Here is a 17,566-nt window from a genome sequence, read left to right on the forward strand (position 1 = left end):
CTTACTGTAAGAGCAGTGAGACTATGGATTCTTTACTGTACAGGCAGTGAGACTATGGATTCTTTACTGTACAGGCAGTGAGACTATGGATTCTTTACTGTACAGGCAGTGAGACTATGGATTCTTTACTGTAAGAGCAGTGAGACTATGGATTCTTTAGTATGTGAACAACGAGACTATGCAAGCGCTCAGCTGTATTGATAGATTTACTACTAAAGTCCAGGTGGTGGCGCTAGACCTCCCCTGATAAGTTCAATATCACAGGCTAGTACGGGCACTGGATCCTGTGATGGGCCTGAAACGCGTGCGCGCGGCGACGAACAGCGATAAATCCGCGCCCTTGTATTTAGGACACTTTCTGCCGCTGGACTCCGTGTCAGTAAAGGGTTAACAGCAGACGTGAGGAAATAACTGCCGGAAGCGACACGAGGAGGAGGCGTCGGAGACCGCGAGTCCATCCAGCTGACGAAACACCCGACAGCGATGTCGTGAGGCCGGCGGCGGCCCCATGTAAGGACGGCGGCCATTGGACGGCGTCATATGAGGCTGCAGGGAGGAGCCATATTGTTCTGCCCGCCAGACCGCCATAGCTACTGTTACCATGTGAGGAAGCGCACTGCACCGTACTACGCCGACCGCCTCAGCAGCACCGTGCCGCACCTGACAGGCTTAGATACACCGCCTCAGCAGCACTGTACCACACCTGACAGGCTTAGATACACCGCCTCAGCAGCACTGTACCACACCTGACAGGCTTAGATACACCGCCTCAGCAGCACTGTACCACACCTGACAGGCTTAGATACACCGCCTCAGCAGCACCGTGGCACATCTGACAGGCTTAGATACACCGCCTCAGCAGCACCGTGCCACATCTGACAGGCTTAGATACACCGCCTCAGCAGCACCGTACCACACCTGACAGGCTTAGATACACCGCCTCAGCAGCACCGTGCCACACCTGACAGGCTTAGATACACCGCCTCAGCAGCACTGTACCACACCTGACAGGCTTAGATACACCGCCTCAGCAGCACCGTGCCACACCTGACAGGCTTAGATACACCGCCTCAGCAGCACAGTGCCACACCTGACAGGCTTAGATACACCGCCTCAGCAGCACCGTGCCACATCTGACAGGCTTAGATACACCACCTCAGCAGCACCGTACCACACCTGACAGGCTTAGATATACCGCCTCAGCAGCACCTTGCCACACCTGACAGGCTTAGATACACCGCCTCAGCAGCACCGTGCCACATCTGACAGGCTTAGATACACCGCCTCAGCAGCACCGTACCACACCTGACAGGCTCAGATACACCGCCTCAGCAGCACCTTGCCACACCTGACAGGCTTAGATACACCGCCTCAGCAGCACCGTACCACACCTGACAGGCTTAGATATACCGCCTCAGCAGCACCATGCCACACCTGACAGGCTTAGATACACCGCCTCAGCAGCACCGTGCCACATCTGACAGGCTTAGATACACCGCCTCAGCAGCACCGTACCACACCTGACAGGCTCAGATACACCGCCTCAGCAGCACCTTGCCACACCTGACAGGCTTAGATACACCGCCTCAGCAGCACCATGACTGTTCCACACCTGACAGGCTGAGATACACCGCCTCAGCAGCACCTTGCCACACCTGACAGGCTGAGATACACCGCCTCAGCAGCACTGTGCAGCACCTGACAGGCTTAGATACACCGCCTCAGCAGCACCATGACCGTTCCACACCTGACAGGCTTAGATACACCGCCTCAGCAGCACCTTGCCACACCTGACAGGCTTAGATACACTGCCTCAGCAGCACTGTGCCGCACCTGACAGGCTTAGATACACCGCCTCAGCAGCACCACGACCGTTCCACACCTGACAGGCTCAGATACACTGCCTCAGCAGCACTGTACCACACCTGACAGACTTAGATACACCGCCTCAGCAGCACCGTGCCACATCTGACAGGCTTAGATACACTGCCTCAGCAGCACTGTGCCGCACCTGACAGGCTTAGATACACCGGCTCAGCAGCACAGTATCACACACATGATGGGCTTAGATACACCAGCACAGTATCCCCCAGTTGCTCTTGGAATTTATATAGGGTGTGAGGCTGCACCAATGGGGCCGGGGACGCTGCCTCCGCCAATGAGAGCGCTCCGACCTGCAGGCATTGGCAGCCATGCTTACATTGTCATTTGCATTTCCAGCGTGAGCCGGTGTGGAGAACAGCGTGCAGCTGCCGGGGTCGCCCCTGATCTCCCAGAGCTACGAGTACAGCAATCCCACCGACTGTCCCTGGAGAAGGTAATGTTCATTATAAGCTTTATAATTGTCCACTGCGAGCAGCCGCCTGATCCCAGTGATCTTGGGACTAGAGGCGCCATATGTCACTGAATAGATAACACACATATAAGGCTCCTTCTACACTTTATTATCTGTATCACAGGATCCATATATGTATGTCTATGCTTGACGGGTTTATATTCACTTTTCCAACCACAGGGAGAGTTGTAGTCCTGCAGCTGTCAGTGGAATCTGCTGAGTGCGGCACCCAGAGAATTCCTGGGGCATCGTGGGATATAGCAGAGATAGCTGGGCTCTATACAGCTCCCTCCCTTGTCTGTCCCTAATCCCAGCTGTGACTTTGACAGGTGACGTAAGGCATACAGTGCCCAGAGAGTGCCATACTGCACCCATACACTGCATACAGTGCCCAGAGAGAGCCATATTGCACCCATATACTGCATACAGTGCCCAGAGAGAGCTATACTGCACCCATATACTGCATACAGTGCCCAGAGAGTGCCATACTGCACCCATATACTGCATACAGTGCCCAGAGAGAGCTATACTGCACCCATATACTGCATACAGTGCCCAGAGAGTGCCATACTGCACCCATATACTGCATACAGTGCCCAGAGAGAGCTATACTGCACCCATATACTGCATACAGTGCCCAGAGAGTACCATACTGCACCCATATACTGCATACAGTGCCCAGAGAATGCCATACTGCACCCATACACTGCATACAGTGCCCAGAGAGAGCTATACTGCACCCATATACTGCATACAGTGCCCAGAGAGTGCCATACTGCACCCATATACTGCATACAGTGCCCAGAGAGCTATACTGCACCCATATACTGCATACAGTGCCCAGAGAGTGCCATACTGCACCCATATACTGCATACAGTGCCCAGAGAGAGCTATACTGCACCCATATACTGCATACAGTGCCCAGAGAGAGCTATACTGCACCCATATACTGCATACAGTGCCCAGAGAGTGCCATACTGCACCCATATACTGCATACAGTGCCCACAGAATGCCATACTGTATACAGTACCCAGAGAATGCCATACTGCACCCATATACTGCATACAGTGCCCAGAGAGTGCCATACTGCACCCATATACTGCATACAGTGCCCAGAGAGTGCCATACTGCACCCATATACTGCATACAGTGCCCAGAGAGAGCTATACTGCACCCATATACTGCATACAGTGCCCAGAGAGTGCCATACTGCACCCATATACTGCATACAGTGCCCACAGAATGCCATACTGTATACAGTACCCAGAGAATGCCATACTGCACCCATATACTGCATACAGTGCCCAGAGAGTGCCATACTGCACCCATATACTGCATACAGTGCCCAGAGAGTGCCATACTGCACCCATATACTGCATACAGTGCCCAGAGAGTGCCATACTGCACCCATATACTGCATACAGTGCCCAGAGAGTGCCTTACTGCACCCATATACTGCATACAGTGCCCAGAGAGTGCCTCACTGCACCCATATACTGCATACAGTGCCCAGAGAGAGCCATACTGCACCCATATACTGCATACAGTGCCCAGAGAGTGCCTTACTGCACCCATATACTGCATACAGTGCCCAGAGAATGCCATACTGCACCCATATACTGCATACAGTGCCCAGAGAATGCCATACTGCACCCATATACTGCATACAGTGCCCAGAGAGTGTCATACTGCACCCATATACTGCATACAGTGCCCAGAGAGTGCCATACTGCACCCATATACTGCATACAATGCCCAGAGAGTGCCATACTGCACCCATATACTGCATACAATGCCCAGAGAGTGCCATACTGCACCCATATACTGCATACAGTGCCCAGAGAGTGCCTTACTGCACCCATATACTGCATACAGTGCCCAGAGAATGCCATACTGCATACAGTGCCCAGAGAATGCCATACTGCACCCATATACTGCATATAGTGCCCAGAGAATGCCATACTGCACCCATATACTGTATACAGTGCCCAGAGAGTGCCATACTGCACCCATATACTGCATACAGTGCCCAGAGAGTGCCATACTGCACCCATATACTGCATACAGTGCCCACAGAATGCCATACTGCACCCATATACTGCATACAGTGCCCACAGAATGCCATACTGTATACGGTACCCAGAGAATGCCATACTGCACCCATATACTGCATACAGTGCCCAGAGAGTGCCTTACTGCACCCATATACTGCATACAGTGCCCAGAGAGTGCCATACTGCACCCATATACTGCATACAGTGCCCAGAGAGTGCCTTACTGCACCCATATACTGCATACAGTGCTCAGAGAGTGCCATACTGCACCCATATACTGCATACAGTGCCCAGAGAGAGCCATACTGTACCCATATACTGCATACAGTGCCCAGAGAGTGCCTTACTGCACCCATATACTGCATACAGTGCCCAGAGAATGCCATACTGCACCCATATACTGCATACAGTGCCCAGAGAATGCCATACTGCACCCATATACTGCATACAGTACCCAGAGAGTGCCATACTGCACCCATATACTGCATACAGTGCCCAGAGAGTGCCATACTGCACCCATATACTGCATACAGTGCCCAGAGAGTGCCATACTGCACCCATATACTGCATACAGTGCCCAGAGAGTGCCATACTGCACCCATATACTGCATACAGTGCCCAGAGAGTGCCTTACTGCACCCATATACTGCATACAGTGCCCAGAGAATGTCATACTGCACCCATATACTGCATACAGTGCCCAGATAATGTCATACTGCACCCATATACTGCAAACAGTGCCCAGAGAATGCCATACTGCACCCATATACTGCATACAGTGCCCAGAGAGTGCCTTACTGCACCCATATACTGCATACAGTGCCCAGAGAGTGCCATACTGCACCCATATACTGCATACAGTGCCCAGAGAGTGCCTTACTGCACCCATATACTGCATACAGTGCCCAGAGAGTGCCATACTGCACCAATATACTGCATACAGTGCCCAGAGAGTGCCATACTGCACCAATATACTGCATACAGTGCCCAGAGACTGCCATACTGCACCCATATACTGCATACAGTACCCAGAGAGTGCCATACTGCACCCATATACTGCATACAGTGCCCAGAGAGTGCCATACTGCACCCATATACTGCATACAGTGCCCAGAGAGTGCCATACTGCACCCATATACTGCATACAGTGCCCAGAGAGTGCCATACTGCACCCATATACTGCATACAGTGCCCAGAGAGTGCCATACTGCACCCATATACTGCATACAGTGCCCAGAGAGTGCCATACTGCACCCATATACTGCATACAGTGCCCAGAGAGTGCCATACTGCACCCATATACTGCATACAGTGCCCAGAGAGTGCCTTACTGCACCCATATACTGCATACAGTGCCCAGAGAATGCCATACTGCATACAGTGCCCAGAGAATGCCATACTGCACCCATATACTGCATACAGTGCCCAGAGAATGCCATACTGCACCCATATACTGCATACAGTGCCCAGAGAGTGCCATACTGCACCCATATACTGCATACAGTGCCCAGAGAGTGCCATACTGCACCCATATACTGCATACAGTGCCCAGAGAGTGCCATACTGCACCCATATACTGCATACAGTGCCCAGAGAGTGCCATACTGCACCCATATACTGCATACAGTGCCCAGAGAGTGCCATACTGCACCCATATACTGCATACAGTGCCCAGAGAGTGCCATACTGCACCCATATACTGCATACAGTGCCCAGAGAGTGCCATACTGCACCCATATACTGCATACAGTGCCCAGAGAGTGCCATACTGCACCCATATACTGCATACAGTGCCCAGAGAGTGCCATACTGCACCCATATACTGCATACAGTGCCCAGAGAGTGCCTTACTGCACCCATATACTGCATACAGTGCCCATAGAGAGCCACACTGCACCCATATACTGCATACAGTGCCCAGAGAATGCCATACTGCACCCATATACTGCATACAGTGCCCAGAGAATGCTATACTGCACCCATATACTGCATACAGTGCCTAGAGAGTGCCATAATGCACCCATATACTGCATACAGTGCCCAGAGCGTGCCATACTGCACCCATATACTGCATACAGTGCCCAGAGAGTGCCTTACTGCACCCATATACTGCATACAGTGCCCAGAGAATGCCATACTGCACCCATATACTGCATACAGTGCCCAGAGAGTGCCTTACTGCACCCATATACTGCATACAGTGCCCAGAGAATGCCATACTGCATACAGTGCCCAGAGAATGCCATACTGCACCCATATACTGCATACAGTGCCCAGAGAATGCCATACTGCACCCATATACTGCATACAGTGCTCAGAGAATGCCATACTGCACCCATATACTGCATACAGTGCCCAGAGAGTGCCATACTGCACCCATATACTGCATACAGTGCCCAGAGAGTGCCATACTGCACCCATATACTGCATACAGTGCCCAGAGAGAGCTATACTGCACCCATATACTGCATACAGTGCCCAGAGAGTGCCATACTGCACCCATATACTGCATACAGTGCCCACAGAATGCCATACTGTATACAGTACCCAGAGAATGCCATACTGCACCCATATACTGCATACAGTGCCCAGAGAGTGCCATACTGCACCCATATACTGCATACAGTGCCCAGAGAGTGCCATACTGCACCCATATACTGCATACAGTGCCCAGAGAGTGCCATACTGCACCCATATACTGCATACAGTGCCCAGAGAGTGCCATACTGCACCCATATACTGCATACAGTGCCCAGAGAGTGCCTTACTGCACCCATATACTGCATACAGTGCCCAGAGAGTGCCATACTGCACCCATATACTGCATACAGTGCCCAGAGAATGCCATACTGCACCCATATACTGCATACAGTGCCCAGAGAGTGCCTTACTGCACCCATATACTGCATACAGTGCCCAGAGAATGCCATACTGCATACAGTGCCCAGAGAATGCCATACTGCACCCATATACTGCATACAGTGCCCAGAGAATGCCATACTGCACCCATATACTGCATACAGTGCTCAGAGAATGCCATACTGCACCCATATACTGCATACAGTGCCCAGAGAGTGCCATACTGCACCCATATACTGCATACAGTGCCCAGAAAGTGCCATACTGCACCCATATACTGCATACAGTGCCCAGAGAGTGCCTTACTGCACCCATATACTGCATACAGTGCCCATAGAGAGCCACACTGCACCCATATACTGCATACAGTGCCCAGAGAATGCCATACTGCACCCATATACTGCATACAGTGCCCAGAGAATGCTATACTGCACCCATATACTGCATACAGTGCCTAGAGAGTGCCATAATGCACCCATATACTGCATACAGTGCCCAGAGCGTGCCATACTGCACCCATATACTGCATACAGTGCCCAGAGTGCCATACTGCACCCATATACTGCATACAGTGCCCAGAGAGTGCCATACTGCACCCATATACTGCATACAGTGCCCAGAGAATGCCATACTGCACCCATATGCTGCATACAGTGCCCAGAGAGTGCCATACTGCACCCATATACTGCATACAGTGCCCAGAGAGTGCCATACTGCACCCATATACTGCATACAGTGCCCAGAGAGTGCCTTACTGCACCCATATACTGCATACAGTGCCCAGAGAGTGCCATACTGCACCCATATACTGCATACAGTGCCCATAGGATGCCATACTGCATACAGTGCCCAGAGAGAGCCATACATTGTCCAGCAACTACATCATGAATATGTAATAATATATTGTAACATAATCTATGCTTTGTACAGATAGTGTGATATTTGGCTCACATCCAGTCATACTGTGCCCACACACCCATGGCCCAGAGAATGCCATATTGAGCCATACTTCATAGCATAGTAGCAAGCACAGATGCTAAAGTAGATCTAAGTAAAGCTATTATAGTGCTATACACTGCCATACAGTACCAGGCATAGTACAATGCCCATATACAGAGCCTATATTTTCGTTCTACAGTGCCATATATAGTTATACTGTGTCGGTTTACTACCGTGCAATGCATTGCCCATATCGTACACAGGCCCATGTACATACAGAGCCCATATAGTGCAAATAGTGGTCTCCTCAGATGACGGAAATGGATGAGTAGCTGTGGGGTGAGTGATTTCCCCTCTTTGCTCTCCTCTCCAGCCTCATGCCATATCTTTACCTCTGACATAGATCTCTGTCCTCCGATCTAGGAAAGTTACCGGAGAACCTTTGATGCAATGTCCTGTCCGGAGCCCATCACAAAGCAAATATTTCAAAAGACTACACTACTGTTCAAAAACATGCAGCACAATGGTGCCATGCCTTACCCATCTACTGCACACACTGCACAGTTAGTGAGTGTCACGACACAGCTGTTGGGTGACTCGGGACCAGGGACTACTTCCCTGTCCCTAACACTAGGGGTGCACTAGCTCGCCCTACTCCCCACGATACCTCTGAAGGTGAAGATGCCGGGGCCTCCACCCTTGCCTTATCTTTTAAGTTAGCCTCTGTCTGTTCTCTTCCCCCACCGAGGAAAGAGGAGCGCCACTGTGCACCATAGTACACCAACCTGACAAACAAGGCAACACAAACAAGGGTTTAAGAGAAAACTCCAGGCATACAAAATATTCACTCACATATAACAGAGGAATGCATCAGTGTGTGGAGATAGGGGAATAAACAGAGGATAGGGAGTTACCACACGTACAAACCAAGCAACAGTCACTGATAACTCCTCCAACTCTCCTTCTTATATGAACTCCTCTCCCTTCGTTAGCCATGCAGCCAATGCTAGTTCTGATGAGGATTAGTATCAGAGCCCAGATTATAAAGGGGAAAGGAGAGGCTAACCGAGCTCAGCTGTGAGCACAGGGATTTCCAACATGGCTGATTAACACCTGCCAGAAGGAATAAACACATTCAAAATGAAGGAGACATGCTTCTTCTCAGCGCCAGAGAAGGAGCAATTAGACGCTGCAGTCTTCTGGCTCCACACTGTCCCGGTAACCCCGCGACAGTGAGTTAGTGCATAAAAATGTATTGGTGTCAATATTCTGTCCAGACATTGCTATATAACGCTCACATAAAGCCAAATATTATTCGCCTGCTGTCATGTTCTCCCCACGTAGATCCATACAGTACCCAGTAAGTGTCAGTATACACAGAGTGCCACATATAGATCCAACCTGAGCCAACAAAATGCCAAATAATCATACAGTGCCACATGGTGCACATGCTGTGGCGTGTAAAAGTTTGGGCACCCCTGGTCAAAATTACTGTTATTGTGAACAGTTAAGCAAGTTGAAGATGAAACTATCTCTAAAAGGCCTAAAGTTAAAAATACTTATTGTCACTTTTAAAATTTTAAAAATTACAAAAGGGAAAATGGGCCTATGCAAACATTTGGGCACTTATATGGTTAGTACCTAGTAATACCCCCTTTTGTAAACACTTTTTGTAGCCAGACAAGATTCTTCCAGTTCTTGTTTGAGGGATTTTCATCCATTCCTCCACTTCTGTGAGATTCCCGGGTCATCTTGCATTTTCTGCTATTTTGAGGTCTAGCCCAGGGGCATACATAGAAATCATGGGGTCCCATAGCAAAAGTCTGAATGGGCTCCCCCCCAAAAAAAAAATAATAAAAAAAAAAATCAACAGGTGCTCTTAACTCCAGGCATGCATGTTATAGGTCAAACATCCAGCCACAGCAGCACAGAGGATGTCAGAAGAGTCAGCCACAGCAGGATACAGGATGTCAGGAGACCTATCCACAGCAGCACAGAGGATGTCAGGAGATCTAGTTACAGCAGAACAAAAGATGTCAGGAGAGACAACCACAGCACCACAGAGGATGTCAGAAGAGCCAGCCACAGCAGCACAAAGGATGTCAGGAGAACTAGACACAGCAGCACAGAGGATGTCAGGAGAGCCAGCCACAGCAGCACAGATGACGTCAAGAGAAGCCCAGCCACAGAAGCACAGAGGATGTTTTGAGAACCTGCCACAGCAGAATGGAGGATGTCAGGAAAGCCAGCTACAAAGGCACATAGGATGTCAAGAGTGCCAGCCACAGCAGCATACAGGATATCAGGAGAGCTATCCTGCAATGCACGTGTGCTGCTCTCTGGCTGCCAGGAGGCGTGGTGTTCTTATGCAAATCCAGCCAGAGACTTCAGCCAACTGCTGATCAGGAAACAAGGAAAGGGGAGCTTCAAGGGGGTATACAGCGGCCGGCGCTTACATTTAATTAAAGGAGATAGTACTGTGTCCAAACCGCAGCGGCTGTCGCGGGCTCCCTCACCCATGAGGCCCCCTCACCTCTCCGGGTCCCATAGCAGCTGCGTGGTCTGCTACTATTGACGGTACGCCACTGGTCTAGCCTCAATGATGTTCAGATCAGGGGCCTGTGAGGGCCATTGTAAAACCTTCAGCTTGCGCCTTTTGAGGTCGTCTATTGTGAATTTTGATGTGTGTTTAGGATCATTATCAATTTGTAGAAGCCATCCGCTTCCCTTTTCCACTTCTGCATTTTTACAGATGGTGTTTTGTTTCCGTCAAGAATTTGTTGAATTTTAATTGAATCCATTCTTCTCTCTGCCCATGAAATGTTCCCCGTGCCATTGGCTGCAACACAACCGCAAAGCATGATTGATCCACCCCCATGCTTGATGGTTGGCGAGATGTTCTTTTCCTGAAATTCTGTACCCTTTTTTCTCCACATATACCATTGATCATTGTGACAAAAGAGTTCTATTTTAACCTCGTCAGTCCACAGGACTTGTTTCCAAAATTGATCAGGCTTGTTTAGATGTTCTTTTTCATACTTCTGATGCTGAATTTTATGGTAAGGACGCAGTAGAGGTTTTCTTCTGATGACTCCTCCATGACGGCCATATTTAAGGTGCCTCTGAACAGTAGAACAATGTACTTCAACTCCAGAGTCTGCTAAATCATTCTGAATGTCTTTTGTAGTCATGCAGGGGTTCTGATTTGCCTCTCTAGCAATCCTACAAGCCGCTCTCTCTGAAATGTTGCTTGGTCTTCCAGACCTTATCTTGACCTCCACTGCTCCTGGTAACTGACATTTCCTAATTACATTTTAAACAGAGGAAAGGGCAACTTGAAAACACTTTGCTAACTTCTTATAGCCTTCTCCTGCTTTTTGGGCCACCACCATTTTCATTTTCAGAGTGCTAGGTAGCTGCTTAGAGGATCCATGGCTGCTGTTATTTGGCACAAGGTTAGAGGAGGCTGGCTTTTATAAAGTTGGGAAATTTCAATCACCTGGCCTTTCCTAATGATGATAGTGAACAAGCCATAACCCTAACAGGCTAATTAAGGTCTGAAACCTTGGTCAAAGTTATCTGAGCACACATATCTCCAAGGGTGCCCAAACTTTTCAATTGACCCATTTTCCTTTTTGTATCTTTTGAAATGTAAAAAATATATATTTGCCTAAAATACCAAGAAAGTGTCATCTTTAAATTTAGGCCTTTTGGAGATCATTTCATCTTCAACTTCCTTAACTGTTCTCAATAACAGTAATTTTGATCAGGGGTGCCCAAACTTAGACATGCCACTGTATTAACAAATAAAGTCAAAACAAGCATCCAAAAGCCCATTCAAGATGTTGTCCCAAATCGGCCGATAACTTGCAGAGTTTGGACATTCCATTTAAGGGGTAGGTCATAAATATTATAGTCCAGGACAACCCTTTTAAGGTAGAGGTAAATCTATAAATTAATGGTCTGTGTGTTTCCCTTTGATCTGCAGATACTGAGCCTCCAGGATGTGTGGTATATGGGCACTGTTTGGCAGTGATGAATGCCTTTCGGTGCAGTGTCTCAGTGCCATGAAAATCGCACATCGAGGTCCTGATGCGTTTCGGTTCGAGAATGTGAACGGATTCACCAACTGCTGCTTTGGTTTCCACCGCCTGGCGATTGTGGACCAGTTATATGGCATGCAGCCTCTGCGGGTGAAGAAGTTCCCGTACCTATGGCTGTGTTACAATGGGGAGATTTACAATTACAAGCAGGTGAGAGCAAAGCTAAAGAGACAAACATCCGCTGCCCTGATGCTGCCGAACTGGGACGACTGCCACTCAGTAGTCTAAGGCATCGGAGACACATAGTGGTGGCATTCTAGTTGTCATCATTACTCTGACTGACTGCATATACATAGCACGAAAAGTTAGCGAACAGATGCAGTGTAAAGCATGGGGGAGAAACGGTGCAAAATCTGTCTAGCTATAGTCATGGCCGAAAGTGTTGGCAGCCTTGAAATTTTTCAAGAAAAAAGAAGTATTTCTTCCACAAAATTATTGCAGTTACACATGTTTTGTTGTACACATGTTTATTTCCTTTGTGTGTATTAGAACAACACATAAAAAACCCAGAGAAATAAAGGCAAATTGGACATAATTTCACACGAAACCACAAAATGGTCGGGTAAAATTGTTGGCACCCTCAACTTAATATTTGGTTGCACACCCTTTGGAATAAATAACTGCATTCAGTCGCTTCCTATAACCACTGTGAGGGGTAGACACACTTAGCTGCTTCTTCAGGAATACACAGGAACGCTTTGCTTTGGTAGTGAAACACCTGCTGGTTTACTATAGTCAGCATGCACCAAGACAGAGTTCAGGAAAACCAAAAGCAGAGTCTTCCTGGCTTAACAGAAAACAAATAAAGTACGACAGAGTCCTTTCTCTGCAGGTTTCAACTGCAGACGCCTGGAAATGTCCTCCGCTCCTCCTGGAGCCACGTGGGAGTGCTTCCTCTCCCAATTCACCACCCAGACTGTCTCTCAGGCCCATGTATTTAAGCAGGACCATGTGATGATCACATGATCATGACATCACCGCAGGTCTTGCTAGTACACATGCTAGTGTCGGCTCTGCAGGAGGGGATACGGTGAGCACCCTCACTTCCACTCTATGGGTGCTCACTTAAAACCAGCCCATGTTTAACTTTAAATTAACTCTCTCAGCACGTAGCGTGCTGGAGGCAAAAATATACTGTTTTTTTTTACATCACTGACCGCAGTATGCGCAGTGACACGTATCTACCCTCATACACTCCGCCTGTGACTCGGTCACATCACCAGCAAGCGTCTTACACCTCGCAAATGGAATTTTGGATTCTTTTGCAAACTGCTCCAGGTCGCTCATATTTGAAGGCACCTTCTCCCAACAACAATTTTAAGATCTCTCCACAGGTGATCAATGGGATTTATATACAGACTCATTGCTGGCCACTTCAGAACTCTCCAGCGCTTTCTTTCTTTTCATTTCTGGGGGCTTCTTGAAGTATGTTTGGGATCTTTGTCCTGCTTGAAGACCCTTGACCTAGAATGCAAACCCAGCTTTCTGATAATGAGCACTCCATTGCGACCCAAAATTTTTTGGTAATCTTCATATTTCGTGATACCATGCACACAGTCAAGGCACCCAGTGCCAGTGGCAACAGAGCAACCCCAAAACATCTCCGAACCTCCACCATATTTGACTGTAGGTACTGTGCTCTTTGTAGTACTCATTCCTTTTTGGTAAACAGTAGAATGATGTGCTTTACCTAAAAGCTCTATCTTGGTCCCATCTATCCACAAGACACTTTCCCAGAAGGATTTTGGATACTCATTTACATTTTGGAAAACTGCAGTCTAGCTTGTTTTATGTTTGTGTCGGCAGTGAGGTCCTCCTAGGTCTCCTGCCATAGCGTTTCATTTCATGGAAATGTCAACAGATAATTCACACTGACACTGATGCACCCTTAGCCTACAGGACAGCTTGAAATTATTTGAAACCTGATTGGGGCTGCTTATCCTCCATTCGCACTATCCTGCGTTGCAACTTTTCATCAATTTTTCTCTGCTGTCCACGTCCAGGGAGATTAGCTACAGTGCCAGGGGTTGTAAACTTCTTGATTATATTGCGTACTGTGGACAAAGGAACATCAAGATGCCTGGAGATGGACTTGTAACCATGAGATTGTTGATATTGCTCAACAATTTTGGTTCTCAAGTCCTCAGACAGTTCTTTTGTTCTTTCTGTTCTCTATGCTTAGTGTGGCACATACAGACACACAATGCAAATAATAAGTCAACTTCTCCACTTTCCATCTGGTTTCAGGTGTGACTCTCATATTGCCCACACCTGTTACTTGCCACAGATGAGTTTGAATGGGTGACAGGACAATTGTGTACAAGATAATTGTGTACGGACTATTGTGTACAGACAATTGTGTACAGGCCAATTGTGTACAATGACAATTGTGTACAAGGCAATTGTGTACAAGGCGATTGCCCTGTACACAATTGTCCTTGTACACAATTGGCCTTGGACACAATTGGCCTGTACACAATTTTCTGTACACAATTGTCCGTACACAATTATCTTGTACACAATTGTCATGGAACCGTTTGAATGAGCATCACATGCTTGAAACAAAGTTGTTTAACCACAATTTTGGAAAGGTGCCAACAACTTTGTCAGGACCATTTTTGAGGTTTTGTGTGAAATTATGCCTAATTTGCCTTTGTTTCTCATTTTTTTTGTGTTGTTCCAATACAGACAAAGGAAAGAAACGTGTATAACAAAACATGTGTAATTGCAATAATTTTATGGGAGAAATACTTAATTGTCTGAAACAATTTCAATGGTGCCAACACTTTTGGCCATGAATCTGTCTGTCTATCTAATCTAATGCTTGATTTTCCCCAGCTAGAGAAGCATCTGGGCTTCGAGTACCAGACGATGGTGGACGGTGAGGTGATTCTCCATCTCTACAGTAAATATGGCATTGAGCAGACGGCGGCACTGCTGGACGGTGTTTTCGCTTTCATCCTTTTGGACACCGCCAATAAGAAAGTCTTTATCGGAAGAGACTCTTATGGAGTCCGGCCGCTGTTTAAGCTGCTCACTGACGATGGCTTTTTGGCAGTTTGCTCAGAAGCTAAAGGTATTGTATGAGTGACCCATGAAGCTTAAAGGGATTGTCCACTTTTCCTGTTTAAATTTGAAAATGGTCAATTTCTCTGCAGCACTCTCGCAGGAGAAACGATTCATTACACTATACTACACTACATTATTATAGTATATTGGTTTTGCCTGGAGTGCTCCTTTAATGGACCCATAATTGTGTATAATTATCATATCGTTTTCTACAGGCCTTATTGACCTAAAACATTCAATGACCTCAAGTCCAAAGATTGATCCGTTCCCGCCCGGTCACTGTGAAGTTTTCGATCTCAAACTCAGCGGAAAAGTGGCGGCGGTGGAATTGATAAAGTTCCGCAATTTCAAGGATGAACCTCAGCACGCGGAGTACGACTCTCTAGGAAAACTGCAAGCAGGTACTGTGAGTGCAGGATCAGACTACACAGAGTTTGTTTGTAGTCTGTTACCATGGAGACACATAGTTGTGCAAAGGAGCTGTTTACATAGCAGTAAGAGTTTTTCCGATAAAAAAATTTGTAAAGTTTCTTCATTTGAGATGCAGAAGTGGTTGCAATACTTTACGTACCCTAAAAGTACTTATGTAATAAAAACATGGCTGCTTTTTTCCAGAAACAACGCCACTCCTAACCACAGGTTATACCTGGTGTTGCAGCTCTGCTTCATTGAAGTGAATGGGGCTCACCTGCACCTGTGGATGAATTCGACACTGTTTTTGGAAGAAAGTAGCCGTATTTTTCTACATTTGGACAACCCTTTTAAGGTTAATTTTGCGTAAAGACCCACCCCCTGAAAAATGATTTTGATTTAATTTTTTCCCCTTTTTCTCTCAGGCATGGATCGTGAAACGGTTAAAAGAAACATCTGCCTCCTGTTTGAGAACGCGGTCAGGAAGCGGTTAATGGCGCACAGGAGGATCGGCTGCCTGCTGTCAGGTATGGGGGTCTAGGGTAATATGTTTTCGGCCGCTCCCTTCTTCTGGTATGCGGTGAGGAGATCTCAGGTCCTCATACACATTTATCTCATGTAGTCAGCGGTTCTGGATCAGGCAGGATACCGTTCATTATATCATTATATGTCTCCTGATTCGAGACACATCATAGCGAGGAAAGGACGGGCTCAATTCTGTCCTAGGATAGTAATATAAACGGGTGTGAAATACTATATGCCCCCTTCTACAACTGAAGTTTATCTGAGCAATTTAAAGGAAATGCGTCATCAGAAAATGACTTAGTTTAATTTTTTTTATAATTTTGTTTATTAATTTTCCATATTTAAAGAAAAATAGAACATTTTCCAATAGGTCTTATACTACATACTTCCTGTACAGATGACTACAGATCAGCAGTCTCATAATCATCAGAGACAGGATTTAAATGGCTGATAACATCTTTATACAGTAGATAACACAGGATCCACCAGTCACAATAGGTGATGTCACAGCTCACTTCCTCCTGTACAATGACTGATAACACCTCTATATACAGTAGATAACACATGATCCACCAGTCACAATAGCTGATGTCACACCTCACTTACTCCTCCTGTACAATGACTGATAACACCTCTATATACAGTAGATAACACAGGATCCACCATTCACAAAAGGTTATATCACAGCTCACCTCCTCTCCCTCCTGTAAAATGACTTGATGCTGTGGACAGTAGCACCCAGTTCTGCGTTCAGTGTAAAGTATTAAGGAATGTAATTGTTGTCCTGCGATGTGTAACAATGTTCGGGGCAGTAGCCATGGGCGAGGGATTCGATTTCTGCACCCCGCACGGTACAGAAAAACAAGGTCCATTTCTAGTATGTATGTGTGATACTGTTGTTACCGTGGACACTTCCCAGCTCCTCTGGTCAGCTGCACTTGTCATGACCATAATTTCCCGCTACCCCATGAATGGGAAACCACAACAGTCCATAAAAACAAACTCATCTTTACTAGGAGTTGTAAAAACAGACAGCAAAAGCAGGAATTGTTGACATCGTTCCTTAGATGACAAAACAGTGACATGTCTCCAGTCCTCATCTTCAGTGACACAGTTGTTGAAATTTTGCAAAACAGAGTTAGGGCATTCTGATTTTCCTAACTAAAATGACACTTTAGCCAAGCCTTTCTGTGATCACTCTCTTCAGTCAACTTTTCAGGAACCAAGGAAATGAATTGCCCATGACTACCACTTTTATTGTCTGTGCCC

General features: G+C 47.1%; 1 protein-coding gene across 2 annotated transcripts in view; it reads left to right on the forward strand.

Moving 5' to 3' along the window:
* The first annotated feature begins 299 nt into the window (after positions 1–299).
* LOC141095773 (asparagine synthetase [glutamine-hydrolyzing]-like) overlaps positions 300–17,566 on the forward strand; it is a 47,418-nt gene continuing 30,151 nt past the window's right edge. Inside the window, exons 1-6 of one of the 2 annotated variants that reach the window (XM_073582076.1) lie at positions 300–603; positions 2,221–2,317; positions 12,178–12,442; positions 15,131–15,368; positions 15,577–15,762; positions 16,198–16,299. In XM_073582076.1, the coding sequence (XP_073438177.1) occupies positions 12,194–12,442; positions 15,131–15,368; positions 15,577–15,762; positions 16,198–16,299 (775 nt within the window). In that variant the 5' untranslated portion in view covers positions 300–603; positions 2,221–2,317; positions 12,178–12,193. The remainder of the gene's footprint in view (positions 604–2,220; positions 2,318–12,177; positions 12,443–15,130; positions 15,369–15,576; positions 15,763–16,197; positions 16,300–17,566) is intronic. The other variant, XM_073582077.1, reaches the window with a different exon arrangement.

Source organism: Dendrobates tinctorius, unplaced genomic scaffold (assembly GCF_039654945.1).
Source record: "Dendrobates tinctorius isolate UK_male_01 unplaced genomic scaffold, ASM3965494v1 ptg000070l, whole genome shotgun sequence".
In the NCBI taxonomy this organism is placed as follows: Eukaryota; Metazoa; Chordata; class Amphibia; order Anura; family Dendrobatidae; genus Dendrobates; species Dendrobates tinctorius.